We start from the raw sequence: 12902 nt of genomic DNA on the forward strand, positions 1-12902 counted from the left end.
CTTGTGTTGGCTGCAGGTTAGTTTAGGCATTAAGATTCTACTCAACAGTCTAAGATCTTGAATGCACATTAGACAGGCTTTTAAGCCACATCTCTTTCAGATGCCTCACTTTCTCCACCTGGGGACTCTCAGTGGTCTTCGGGGTCAGGATTCAGAATTGCACTAAAAGCAGCTGAATCAGTTTGCCACAAAACCTGAGGGTCAATGTTCTCAGTTCATGTCTTTGTATGTTTACCCGAAGCTCTTGTTCTTCGGTATCACCACTTTTACTTGTTAAATGGATTCAGCCACCAGAAAAGTAACAAATATTGACTGCTTGGTAATGGAAAGAAGATTGAAGAAGCAGGCCTTCACACACAAACAGCACAGAGAGACAAGACAGGGGAGGAGGTGAATGTAACAACAGTTCGGTCAGTTTGTAATTAAAGGATTCACTGCAGTTAAGAGAAACTAATGCTCTCCTTTTAATTAAAGGAATAAAAGGTATGCTTTTAACTGACTCGGGGCACAAAAGCAACAATGATCAATACTGATGAATAAGATAGATTAGTGGCTTTTAAAACTCTTACAGGATTCGCTGCACATATGAACTCAGTGAAGGACATTAAGAATATCTATGATAATTAAAGGCTCTCCCAGATCTTAAAAAACTGCAGTGGTGCTACTTCAAAGTCAAACTGTAGAGCTTGTGTTTTGTGATGTGTTCAAGAGAAACAGAATACTTAGGCAAGGATTAGATGGATTAAATCAAGTCCTTAAGATTTGCTCAAGTCTCAAGTAAGGGCCAGTGGACCAACACCTAATCTTAAAAAGGAAGACAGGGAAAGAATGAGGCCCTAAATGGATTATTTGGAAGTATAAAATTGAGTGTAGTGTTGTGTCTCATGTTGGACACGATAGTAAAGTAGGCTGCCATGATTTATCTGCAAGCCCCTTTGTTACCCTCCTCCGGCCTAGCTTCTCTTTTATATTTGAGTGAAAGAGGTCTTTGCTGCTTTTCCTTCTTGGGCCGGGCACTGAGCATATATAGGGTACATTTTTCAATCGAAATGCTTATTTGCACCACTTTATGTTGCCATAAAGTGGTGCACACTTTTTGGCAGCATAAAGTGTGCACCACTTTATGTTGCCATAAAGTGATGCACACTTTTTGGCAGCATAAAGTGTGCACCACTTTTGTGTTGGAAGATTTCAGCTTACAACATGTCTATTCTTTTATCTGTGCCAAGATTATACCAACCGCTTACTTCACTCATGGCGTCAGGTTAGCTACATAAAGGTCGACGAAACACAACCAGACAACAAAATAATAATCCTTGCAGTATGGTAAAATTGAAGAAAAAAAAGAGTCAAATTTACACCATAGAGTATTTTCAGAAAAGTTTATCCATGACCTTGATCCTTGAGGTTGAGGTAGCTGAGATTCAAACATGTCATCGATTTTTACTAGATGCACCAATGGTATCAATTTGAAAAAGTTATGTTGCATCGTTCTCAATTTATCACATGTGAAAATCATGACTGAGGGGTTAAAAGTGCTGGAAACGGCAGTTCCTTCAGTCGCCACTTGAGGCAGGCTCAGAAAGTGAATGAGCACTCATAGACTCACATGTTAAAATGCCCCAATTTACAGCAGAAGCAAACATGTTTTCAAGTTAGTACAAAAATGGTTTTGGCTTCGGTGGATAGTTTGACATCAGCTGTTTAGCGAGTCAATTTGTTTTATAGTTCATTGGTCTGGATTAGGGATGGGTATCGTTTAGGTTTTATCCGATACCAGTACCAAACCGGTACTTTTTAAACGGTGCTCGAACCGGTGCTTAAAGAATGGAGAACACACACTTTGTCCAAAAACCTCTCGTGTTCAGCTGTTTTTTTGTGAAAAGATAACAATGTTAGCCTTTTCTGCAGCTATAGGGGATTTATGGCATCACTCTTGGCTGGAAGCAGTGCTTAAACAATGGAAAAAACAAATTTTGTCCAAAAACCTCTCACGTTTAGCCGTTTTCCACTTTTTCTTTGGTCATTTTAGCCTTTTTGGCCAGGGTGAAGGGAGCATCTGCCATCAAACAAGACAGCCGCATGTAACTATGACGGTGTTTGCTAGTTCACCTTACATGCATTAATTTAATAACGTGGTTAGCCTACTCAACGTAAATTACACACGAACAACATTAAGCGACTCACCCAGAGAAGAACGGCTGCTGCTGCCATCATCATCCTCATCATTCCTGCTACACTGGCAGGGCTAGGGGCCAGGACTCTACTATTCGGATTCTTGGGGGATGTTGCTAACTCCGGGTCGATAACAGCCACCACACCCACAGTAGATGTGCTCGGTGTGAGGTCTTGCAGCAAGCTATCAAATACGGTGCATTTAAACCCGCTATGTGTCGCCAGGTGTTTCATCAGATTCGAGGTGTTACTTCCTTTGCACAGTATCACCTTAAAGCACTTGTTACAGGCTGCTGAGTTTGCATCTTTTGCTGTGAAGTACAGCCAGACTTTGACCGCTTCACCTTGGACATTTTTAATCTGTAGCTCTGCTCTAAAAGAACGTACGTACCTGGGCCCACCTACTATCCTCGGAAACGTAAAATGATTGGCTAGAATCTAAAGTGTATCTCAGCTGAGGAAAACCAAAGCACCGAAATGTGCGCTGCTTTTCGGTCTGGTTACTACCGTTTATGTCAGAACCGGTGCCATTATGGCACCGGATACCGGTACCCATCCCTAGTCTGGATACAGACTTTTATGTCCCTTGTTTGTGTGGTTGGTTTCTGTTTGGTAGATTTGGTAGAAAAAAGAAACTGTGGTGGCAACCAAAACATCAAATTTTAGGCATCAACATGTGAACTCCATACGCAGTGGATTAAATCACACTGGATTCATTCATCATTGATACTCTGACTGTGTTTGAGATTAATCAGAATAATGTTGCCTTTTATTAAGTTGCTGAGGATTGTTACGTTATCTTTTTAGGACTTAATGTGATTCTAAAGTGCAAATAGGAAAATTATGTAAAATATAAAGCAGCTTTTCATCGTGAGAAAACAGAGAGCCCTGTTATAGCAGACTGAATCCACTATAAATAGCAGTTATTTCTTTTCTTTTTTCTTTCTGATGTCATTAATGCACTGTGCTGCTTTTGGTGCTTTTGAAGGGTTACCATAAAAACAGCATGGGAGCCCCGTCGAACACTGAATAACCAGGGCTGCTGTCTGCCAACTCAGAGCGAGCCTCATTTCAATATTCAAGCATCTCTTCAATCCATGTATCATTTCCCAAAGGCATTACACACTGCTGAATCAAAATGCAGATGTTTCTGTCAGCCTCATTTGAATATCATTTTAGATCATTCTCGCTGATGGATTGTGGTTTAAAATTTACAAAATGGCACCTGAACATTTCACTGACAAAGAAAAACGAGCTAAACTCAGTGTGAACCGTGGTGTGCTTTAATGCTTTGTGCAACAATGCAAATGAGATCTGAACGTCATCCAATATTTCACGACTGCTGATAGAAAAAGTATCAACGTTTTCCTTATTTATTGTCATGCTGGGTTAGTTATCTTGATACCATTTTAGACAAAGATGATTAGGTGGTTTGTCCAGAGTTGGAAAGAACATTTAACACTTTATATCGAGGTTCTTGATAAATTAAAAAGTCACTTGTATTGTTCTCATCTTTATTTTACATTTTTTGCCCTCATTGGTTTGACCATTTTCTTGGGGCTTGACATCAAGACTGAAATTCTATTCTGAACATAGAGTGTTACCAGATGCATCTGGCAACCAAAAATCTAATCAGACAGTTAAGCATTTAAAAGTTTTATTAAGTTCAAGAGTTGGGTTTTAGAGAGACGCACTGGAGTTTCTCAGATTAGATGATGGACTGTTGAGCGATTTTGACCAAGATTAGAAATCAGTGCATCAGAGGGACAGCTCAGGTTGGGTGTTTTGGAGACAAAGTTAGAGGTGACTCTAAGATAGTTTGGACATGTACAGAGGAGGGATAGTGGATATACTGGACAAAGGATGTTGAAGATGAAGCTGCCAGGCAGAAGGAAAAGAGGAAGACCTCAGAGGAGGTTTGTGGATGTCATGAAGGAGAACATGCAGAGGGTTGGTGTGACAGAGCAGGATGCTAGGAATAGGGTGAGATGGAGGCAGACAGTCCACTATGGTGATCCCTGCAGTTAAAGCCAAAAGAAGTAGTTTAGGTGGAGGCTACTTTCTGTAAATTAGAGGTATCATCATCATAAACACCTTTGTAAGCTTAGAAAAGCCTTGACAATGACTACTGTTAATCTCTAAAGAAGTCATATTGTACCAACTTATACCTGCATGTTGAAAAACAGCGCTTAAGTAGTACCCTGTGTGTGTAATCTCAGTGATAACTTTAGAGGACTGCTTTCTGGAAACAGAAATGAGGCTCCTGATAGATTGCAGAAACACTTTAATGGCCGTTTGACACAGAGACGTCAAATCCTGACAGCAACAGCAGCGCTGACTATTTCTCAAAGAAGTAAAAGCATGTTTCCTATAAACTGCTGCTAGAAAGGCACAAAGTGTGGATACTCACACATCAAAAACAGCCTTTTCCTGCCAGAGTAAATACTCAGCTGCCAGCAGCGTAACATTAGTAGGTCTTCACTGATGTTACGGTGTGCGTGTGTGTGTGTGTGTGTGTGTGTGTGTGTGTGTGTGTGTGTGTGTGTGTGTGTGTGTGTGTGTGTGTGTGTGTTTGTTTTGTGGCAACCCTCCAGTAAACAGTGCTAATGCTGTGTATGCTTGTCAGTTGTTTTTGCTAATAGTCAAATATGTTTTTCTGTTTAAACTGTTTAAGTTCTTGTTTGGAAACTAAAGTGGAAATCAAAGAGCTGAACGAAACAAAATGAACATATTTATTGTTTTATTAATTAAATAGTCGAGACTCTTGCTTTCAGATGCTGAATGTGACAAAAAGTTTCCAGAAAAGCTGAAAATTGGAAGTGTACACAAAGACTGCCTCTGGTGCCTTTAGCCTAAATACTAATTAATGTCTTTGTGCCTGTTCCTTCTTCATAGCACGACAACAGCAAAATTATCAAAAGAATCTGATGGCACATCACTCAGTTTTTCTCTCTGTGTCAATAAACAGGTTTTTTGAAGGGTTACCATAAATTAATTAATTCCAGCAGGACATGATGTGAGCTCCAATCCTGGGAAATTGCCTGATACTCTTCTTAACATCCATTTGTCAGATCTTTCAGGATATATCTGCAAGCTTCTTAGAAACCCACCTCTATCCCATCTCCAGATTTCCATGTTTGCATGCAGAAGGATGAAGAGCAGGGATGCGCCAATCCATTTTTATGCCTAATATCCCGACGGACACCTTAGCTTTGTGTATCTGCCATTAAAATAGTGATGTAATACCTAAGCAGTGTGACACAAACAGAAAACAAAGACTGTCTGCCTTCAAAGTGAAAGTTGGGTGTTTTGAAACATGCTGGTTGCACCAATAAAGCACGCCGTTCAGTGACGGTGAACACTTTAGTTCTGGTGTGCCGCACTTTTCCAAGTTCAGTAGCTAGTTGGCAAGTGTTTGCAGACAGGATGTTTTTTTTCATGCAAACTAATGGCAACCAGAACGATCTTCCAGCATCCAAAGCAGATGGAAATATGCAGCAATATGAATATGAAGCACTTCTGGACAGGAACGGCAAACCTTCTAGGAAAAGTGTTTATGAGACTTGAAATATGACGGAGAAAACTGTCTGCGCGTTCTTTAATATCACATCTCCAGAGCAGAGTGACTTATAATTTTTTCTGACATTTCAAATGTAAGAAATGTAAGAAAATAGCGTGTGCACTATGATGCATTCAGACATAGAAGGTGACCCCGATTTGTGCAGTCTGCAGCATAAATGGTGTGTTTCTTGATGCTTCAGTGGTCAGTTTCTCCTTTAGCTCATAGAGGATTTTAAATAAAATTGTTTTCTTTTACTTTCTTTCTTGCTCACTGTTCCATTTCATTGTTTTTATCCCTCTTGCCTCTTACTTTTCCCTCCCACTCCATCATTTCCTCCTATACTGTTCATTTTCTTGCATTTTTCCTGTCGCTGGTCTCCCTCTGGTCCTCCCACTCCTCCATTTCCCTCTTTCTAATTGTTTTCCTGACCTCTTTTTGTTTCTCTTTCACCCTCCTCTGTTTCCTTTTTTTACCCACCTGTCTCATCTCTCCATCAGGACCTGGAGGAGCGTCTCCGCCACCATCACCATGCAGAGCTGCAGTCTCTCAGAGAGGCTCACCGCCAGAGCATCGAGACGCTCAAACAGCAGTCAGAACAGGAGCTTCAAACGCTCCGCTTTGAACTGGAGGATGAGGGCAAAGCCATGTTAGGTAAAGTGTGTGTGTGTGTGTGTGTGTGTGTGTGTGTTTGGTTGCTCTGTCTTTGTGTGTGGGTGCATACATAAAAACAGATTAACCCACCCATGAATTTTAAGTATATTTTGCCTTGATTGGAGAGCTTTTATTCAGTCTGCAGTGATTTTTCAGTTTGAGCTGAAACTATAGAAAGAACAGAAGAATGTTTAAGTAGAACCGACAAGTTTAAACACAAATATGAATATATTTGTGTTTAAACTTGTAGGTTGAATATGAGACTATTGGCAGGACTTCAATTCAGCCATGAGATCCTCCCCCCTGTCTCGCTCTGTTTTCACACTGCCACATTAAGTGCTATTCCAGACTATATACAGCCTTAAGTGGAAGTCATTTATGAAACCCTCAAACACACCCTGCGGCAGCTGATTTGTGTCTACATAAAGGAGACTTCACACACCTATGAATATGGATTCCTGGTGGTTATTTCAGAAAAATCCAAATGGAAAAAATGCAGCAGGGGCTAAACAGATTCATGTATTTCAGAAGAAAGTCTTGAGTGAAAGAAGATACTGGCAGTGAAGGACTTAAAGGGAAAATTAGGGCTGCCACATTTATTGTGGCTAATATTTTATCCTCTAATATGTAACACAATTATTTTTCAAAAAATATATTTTAAACTGGATTTCTCTGAAATGTAAATGCATTGTGAGCTTTAGTTTGGCAAAAGGACCCAACACGTGTACAATGTCACAGGGTCGGTGTCTCTAGGTGCAACTCTCTCCTCCGGTCCCAGCGACCTCCTGATCATCGGAGAGCCTAATAAGCCAATCAGCCCCAGCTGCCCTCCCAGCCTCCCGGGCATTGGCCCCTGAACCCACTGCACCACGCCTCCTCTGCAGCCGCAGACCACACAGTGTTGTTTTGGCATCCCCCAATTTTTGTAACCTGACCCCAGTCTGCAGGCAAAAGTGTGCGACAGGGTCCATCTGTACTAGTGCATCTACAATAATATGAAGGTCCAGGAAAAAGTTAGTTGTTTCAGGATTTATACTTTCATGTATTCTCCATTTATTAAATATTTATACATTTTGATTTGGTTTTGGCTTAAAGCTCATGAAAAAAAACTCACAAATCCATCACAAGTTTTATCGTAACATTTTCTCATTTTTATCAAAAAAGGATTCAAAATACAAAACTGTCCAATTTCTGAAAAGTGAGCTGGCTGACGAATGGAGCACAGACAGCACTGTGAGCAAGTCCAACTGGAAAAAGAAATCAGCATCTCTGTAAAGGACGTGAGCAGATGAAGCATAAAATCATGCAGTATTTATACTGTTTAAATTTTTATTTACTCAAACTTCAAATGAAATAATGAAATAATTTAAGATATTTTAAGATTTTCATTAGCTCTAAGCCATAATAATCAAAATTAAAACAAAGAAAGTATTAATTTATTCATTTTAAATGTATAAATCTATATAGAATATATAAAAGTTTACCTGTTTAAATTAAAAAGTGAAAAAAATGAAGATTTTCACAGTATTTTAGTTTTGTGAGATATACATGTACAGGCCTCTCTGTGATACATCAGCACAGCTCAGGGTTTCCCAGCTGGTGCAGACGGAGAACAGTTGGAAAAGATGAGGTCACATTATCACACATTTGAGCCAGTTTTGTTTGTGAGGACACAAATCTGTAACTTTCCAGCTCCCTGGCAACGTTCTGTTAATGTCAGAACGTGTTGGACTTTAGCAGCTGGTAACCTGGTCCGTTCACCATTAGTGAGTCTTGGTCATGTTTACTGCCTGCTCCACGCTCTGTTCAGACGGCTCATTCCCCCGAACCTCATGGAGTTTTTCCAACTAGTGGAAAAACATCGGAAGTGAAAAAGGACGGCTGTGGGAGATATCTGTTTCAATAAAACACTCAGAATTGGGTCCGAGGGAAAGTCATGCAGTAGAATGATGGGTGCCTGCTCGCTCACAGTTTGTGTTTTGTCCTGTTTGTCGGTTGTCGTCTCTTTTCAATTAACCATCCCCATCGATTGTGGCAGTTAACCACCCCTCCTCAAGCCCGGGTCTGATCTCATTCTGTCAAAAGACAGTCTTTCCTCCCCACTGCAGAACAACATTAAAGCGCATTTAGATAGCTGGTCTTGCACCGCGGTGCTATAGAAATGGCATTTCCGTGAATAATAGCTGTAATTTCAGAACGCAAGACATATGGATGTTTTCTACATGACTGTAGACAGACATTCTTTCATCACAGACTACATTATTACATTTCTCTGTCTTACGTTAATGTTGCTATTTGACAGGAGAAACATCTGGTCTTTATTATTTTCTCATTATAATGCAGTGTAGGGACAACAGAGTAAAATGAAACATCAACAAGGATCTAAAGTCTAACAAAATCATATAAGCACATAAGTGAAGTAAATTCTCAACCTCACCAAATATTTGGTGCCGACAAACCAGTACTGTGCTGTGATAAATGGTCTTCCATTACCCTCTATGTCATGGTCCTGACACTGGCAGGCTCCAGCGATAATATTATTTTATTACCTGTTCCTCCTTATATCTCTTACCTTTTTTTCTATCGTATCCCCATACGTGTGTATTCGCATGTTCTGTTTCTTTCTGTTTGCCCGTCTTCTGACTGGTTTTGAACTGCAGAGAGAAATCATGTGCAGTTCGTGACTTTGTTCTTCTTTTGTCTTTCAAAGCTAATAGCAGTGTGTTCCCTCACCATGCTTCTCTAAGCCATTAGACTGTTTGCAATAAAAGGTGTTCATTGAAGTGAGGATTAAAGGCCACTCGGGTAAAGGCAGCAGAGACATTCTCTTTATGGGCAAAGTTAGGGGGAAAAAAGTAATGTAGTAAGAATGCCTTTGGATGTAATGAGCTCTTTTTGCAAATAGACAAAAGGCTGAAAGGAGCTTTCTGAGTAAGTCTGAATCTGAAATATGCAGACTAGCTTTGCTTCATCATGTGCGTGATGCTCTGTGCAAATAAAATGTGACCTCCTGACATTCGTGTATTCGATCATATTTTTCCATCAGCCTCTCTGCGATCGGAGCTGAACCACATCCACGCGTCAGCCATCGAACACCTGAGACAAACCCACCAGCACGAGTCAGCCGCCGCCAAGGCCGAGCTGGAGAAGACGATCGAGAATAACCGGACACAGGTACTGTGAGACTTACTGAAGACGGGCTGGCTTATCACAACAGCATTTCCAACCACATTCATTTCCACCGCCACCACAGCACCACGAGCAACAAAGCTATGTGATGAATGGGCATCCAGTGAAGGATGAATCCTCAAAACACTTTACCATATTCTCTCTCTTCCATGGCCACAGTGAAGATTAGACACACACAGTATTACATTCTCCTGTCATACACACCCGGCTTGACTTATGTGCACCGGTGAGCCATTTAATTTGGATCAAAGCCACAGGCTGCTGATATTTTTATGGATTTTTCTTTATTTCACCAAGTTTTTAAATTAGCCTGAGGTTACATCGAGGCAGAGGTGTGGACTCGAGTCACATGACTTGGACTCGAGTCAGACTCGAGTCATTAATTTTATGACTTTAGACTTGACTTGAAAAAATGTTCTAAGACTTGTGACTTGACTTGGACTTTTACACCAATGACTTGGGACTTGAATTGGACTTGAACCGGTTTACTTGAAAAGACTTGATATTTTACCCCAAATATAAAATTTAGCATGCATATTATATAGAGATTGAAAATGTGACGTCATTCACGGGTAGAACCGCAAAGGATTCTGGGAACTCGTGGCAAGCGGTACTAGCGCACGCAGGCTTTCAATTAAAATCAGTTATACAGCGATAAAAAGAAACACAAAAATGTCAAGAAGCTGTTGTATTATTAACTGCAATAGCCGGTCGCATGACAGCCACGGGAAGCCGACGGGTAAAGAGATCGGTTGCTATCGGATTACGTCGTTGAAGAGAAATTGTTCATTTTTCCGAAGTAACAAAGACGCGACGGATGGCCTGGATTGCAGCCATTCAAAGATCAAATATAACGTCCCAGAACACTCCAGCTCACAGGTTAGTCTGCTCCAAGCATTTACACGAAGGTCAGTCTGCTGTTGTAGTTAATACGTCATTTTCATAACATAATTAGTGATATAGGTTACAAGCAAGTCTGGCGCTGAACAGAAATTGTCGCGCTATGCTCCTTTATTTATTGTGCATAAATAGTGAATTATCCTGACACAATATTGCGTTTCGCTTCTGTTATTATGGTACATTGACAAAAACATATACTTTTATTCACAGGATAAAACAGTTGTTTTGTATCACTAATTGCCCAGTACGATTACAGCATCCAATATTGTTGTCACTGCTACATTTCTGTAACGCTACCAGAAATTATTTCCACTACTAATTAATTACCGTTGAGCTCAAAGGTCCTATTAATAAACGGTTAACGAATGTGTATTTATGACGACAATTTGTGAGACTGGTAAACTTATGATACGTACGATGGTCTTTCGTTCTACACGTGCATTTCAAGGTCCTGTACCCATCCGGCGGTAAACTGTACCTGGGCTTGTTGCAGTGACCGGAAGTTACTAAACTTCATGAGTGTATGCACTCACTCCAAGAAGCGTATAATTATAAATATGCATATAAATATGCTAAGATGAGATAGCTGACTTCATCTAACTAGCAAATGTTGTCCAGGCTACGTTGGTGATACAGTTTTTTTTAATGTGTATGATATTTTTGTCATGCGATTTTAAAGCTGGTCCTACAACCACATCCAAGAATAACATGCAGCTTATCTCAGAACTGTCGGTGAAAATTATTCTTGGAGCTAGGTTTAATTGAGCTGCATTTTAAAGAGGTGCAATTTCACAATTTGTGTATATTTTCTAAGTTCACTATTTTGTCATGTGTTGAGAAAAACACAGATTTTAAAATTACATGGTCTAATATTTACATTTAGCATAACTGCAACATTATTTTTTCATTTTTTTTTTTTTTAAAGACTCGAAAGGACTTGAAATTCAAAGTTTCAGACTTGTGACTTGACTCGGACTTTTACACCAGTGACTTGAGACTCGACTCTGACTTGCCTGACATTACTTGAGACTTGACTTGAGACTTGAGGATAAAGACTTGAGACTTACTTGAGACTTGCAAAACAATGACTTGGTCCCACCTCTGCATCGAGGTGATTAGTCATATAATTGATTACTTGAGCAACAAAAAAATAATTGAGGACAAGCTGGATCAATGTTAAAAGTGCTTAAAAAATAAGGAGCATTTCAAGAGGAAATGTTGACTATGCACCAGCTCCAGCTTTACCTATTGACTCAAAAATGAGCAATTTATAGGTGTCGCCTTGATTTGTGGAAGCTTTTTACTTTTATTTTTTTGTATATACTAAATTTTTACAGCCCAAGAAAGTGTTCATGTCCAAAGCAAATAGATACTCTTAGCGCTGAAGAATTCAGCCTCGGTTAAGCTCACTACATTGGTCTGTTTGCAAACAGTGACGTCGCCTCAGCTCCGTACCACTTATACCAGCACTGAGGGAGGAAATAGTCCCCACATTACAATAAGTGTCTCCACTCAGACACAGTGTGCACATCAGCGCTGGTATAAGAGGAGAAAAAAGTAGCAAGTCTTTTTCTTTTCAGACTTTTGCAACATCGCCCTCTGTATATGATGTCGCTTTTTTCATCTGGCACAGTTTGCATGGTGAGGATAAATGGGCCATAAAGAAGTGCCAAAAGTTGCACTTCCTCAAATGAGCACTTGACACACGGGTCTTTATAGTCTCCTTTATGGAAACTTTATTGCAGTAAAACATGTTTTATAGGCTGGTTTTTGTCTCGATTGTTAATTTCCCACTTCATAGAGGTATCGAGTCTGTTAGCTAGACCTAACTAACTAGCAGACATCTGTATGTCTGTGTGAAGCATGTTATCGTTAACTCTGTAATCCACCATCATGTCAAAATATGGACGCTTCTTCTTCCAACACACCAACGTGGTGGTGGCCAAAATGCAAAACTCAAGGCTTCAGAACAGGACTTCATTAATCAGCTGGTGAAGCCGTGATTGATCAGCCACCATCTATCTTCAGTATACAGCTCATGCTCAAATACAAAATAAGTGATAAAACATTCAGACACTAATGCAGTAATCTAGGTCGCACAGTCCTCTAAAAACAAAATTACTTTCAAAGAAATCAAAATCAAAGAAATTCAGTGGGATGGAGTCAATGTTAAATGATGCTACCAGCATCATATACCACCTGCTCACAAGCACACACACCACACTGCAGGCAGCCCTCTGAGCACCACTTGTAAATCTTTCTAATTACCCCCAGCACAGTGAGTTCCATTCTCATCACCTTATGATACAGATGTTCTAGCAGAGACACACAGCTGGTTCTCTTTAATACTGCCACTATGCACCCCCTAAATGCACACGTGCACACACCCCACCTTTACTCCCTCTTTAGTCACAAAGAGAACAGG

At 40.2% G+C, this 12902-nt stretch overlaps 1 protein-coding gene across 4 annotated transcripts in view; it reads left to right on the forward strand.

Annotated features, from left to right (window-relative positions):
- fam184ab (family with sequence similarity 184 member Ab) overlaps positions 1-12902 on the forward strand; it is a 221265-nt gene that overhangs the window by 171716 nt on the left and 36647 nt on the right. For all 4 annotated transcript variants that reach the window (XM_086264896.1, XM_086264897.1, XM_086264898.1 and 1 more), the window contains 2 exons: positions 6235-6388; positions 9435-9562. In XM_086264896.1, coding sequence (XP_086121022.1) covers positions 6235-6388; positions 9435-9562 — 282 coding nt within the window. The remainder of the gene's footprint in view (positions 1-6234; positions 6389-9434; positions 9563-12902) is intronic.

The sequence above is a fragment of the Aulonocara sp. 'chitande type north' Nkhata Bay genome, linkage group LG15 (genome assembly GCF_057382095.1).
Source record: "Aulonocara sp. 'chitande type north' Nkhata Bay isolate Kocher_YH1m ecotype deep benthic linkage group LG15, A_spYH_male_GT1.1, whole genome shotgun sequence".
Taxonomy (NCBI): Eukaryota; Metazoa; Chordata; class Actinopteri; order Cichliformes; family Cichlidae; genus Aulonocara; species Aulonocara sp. 'chitande type north' Nkhata Bay.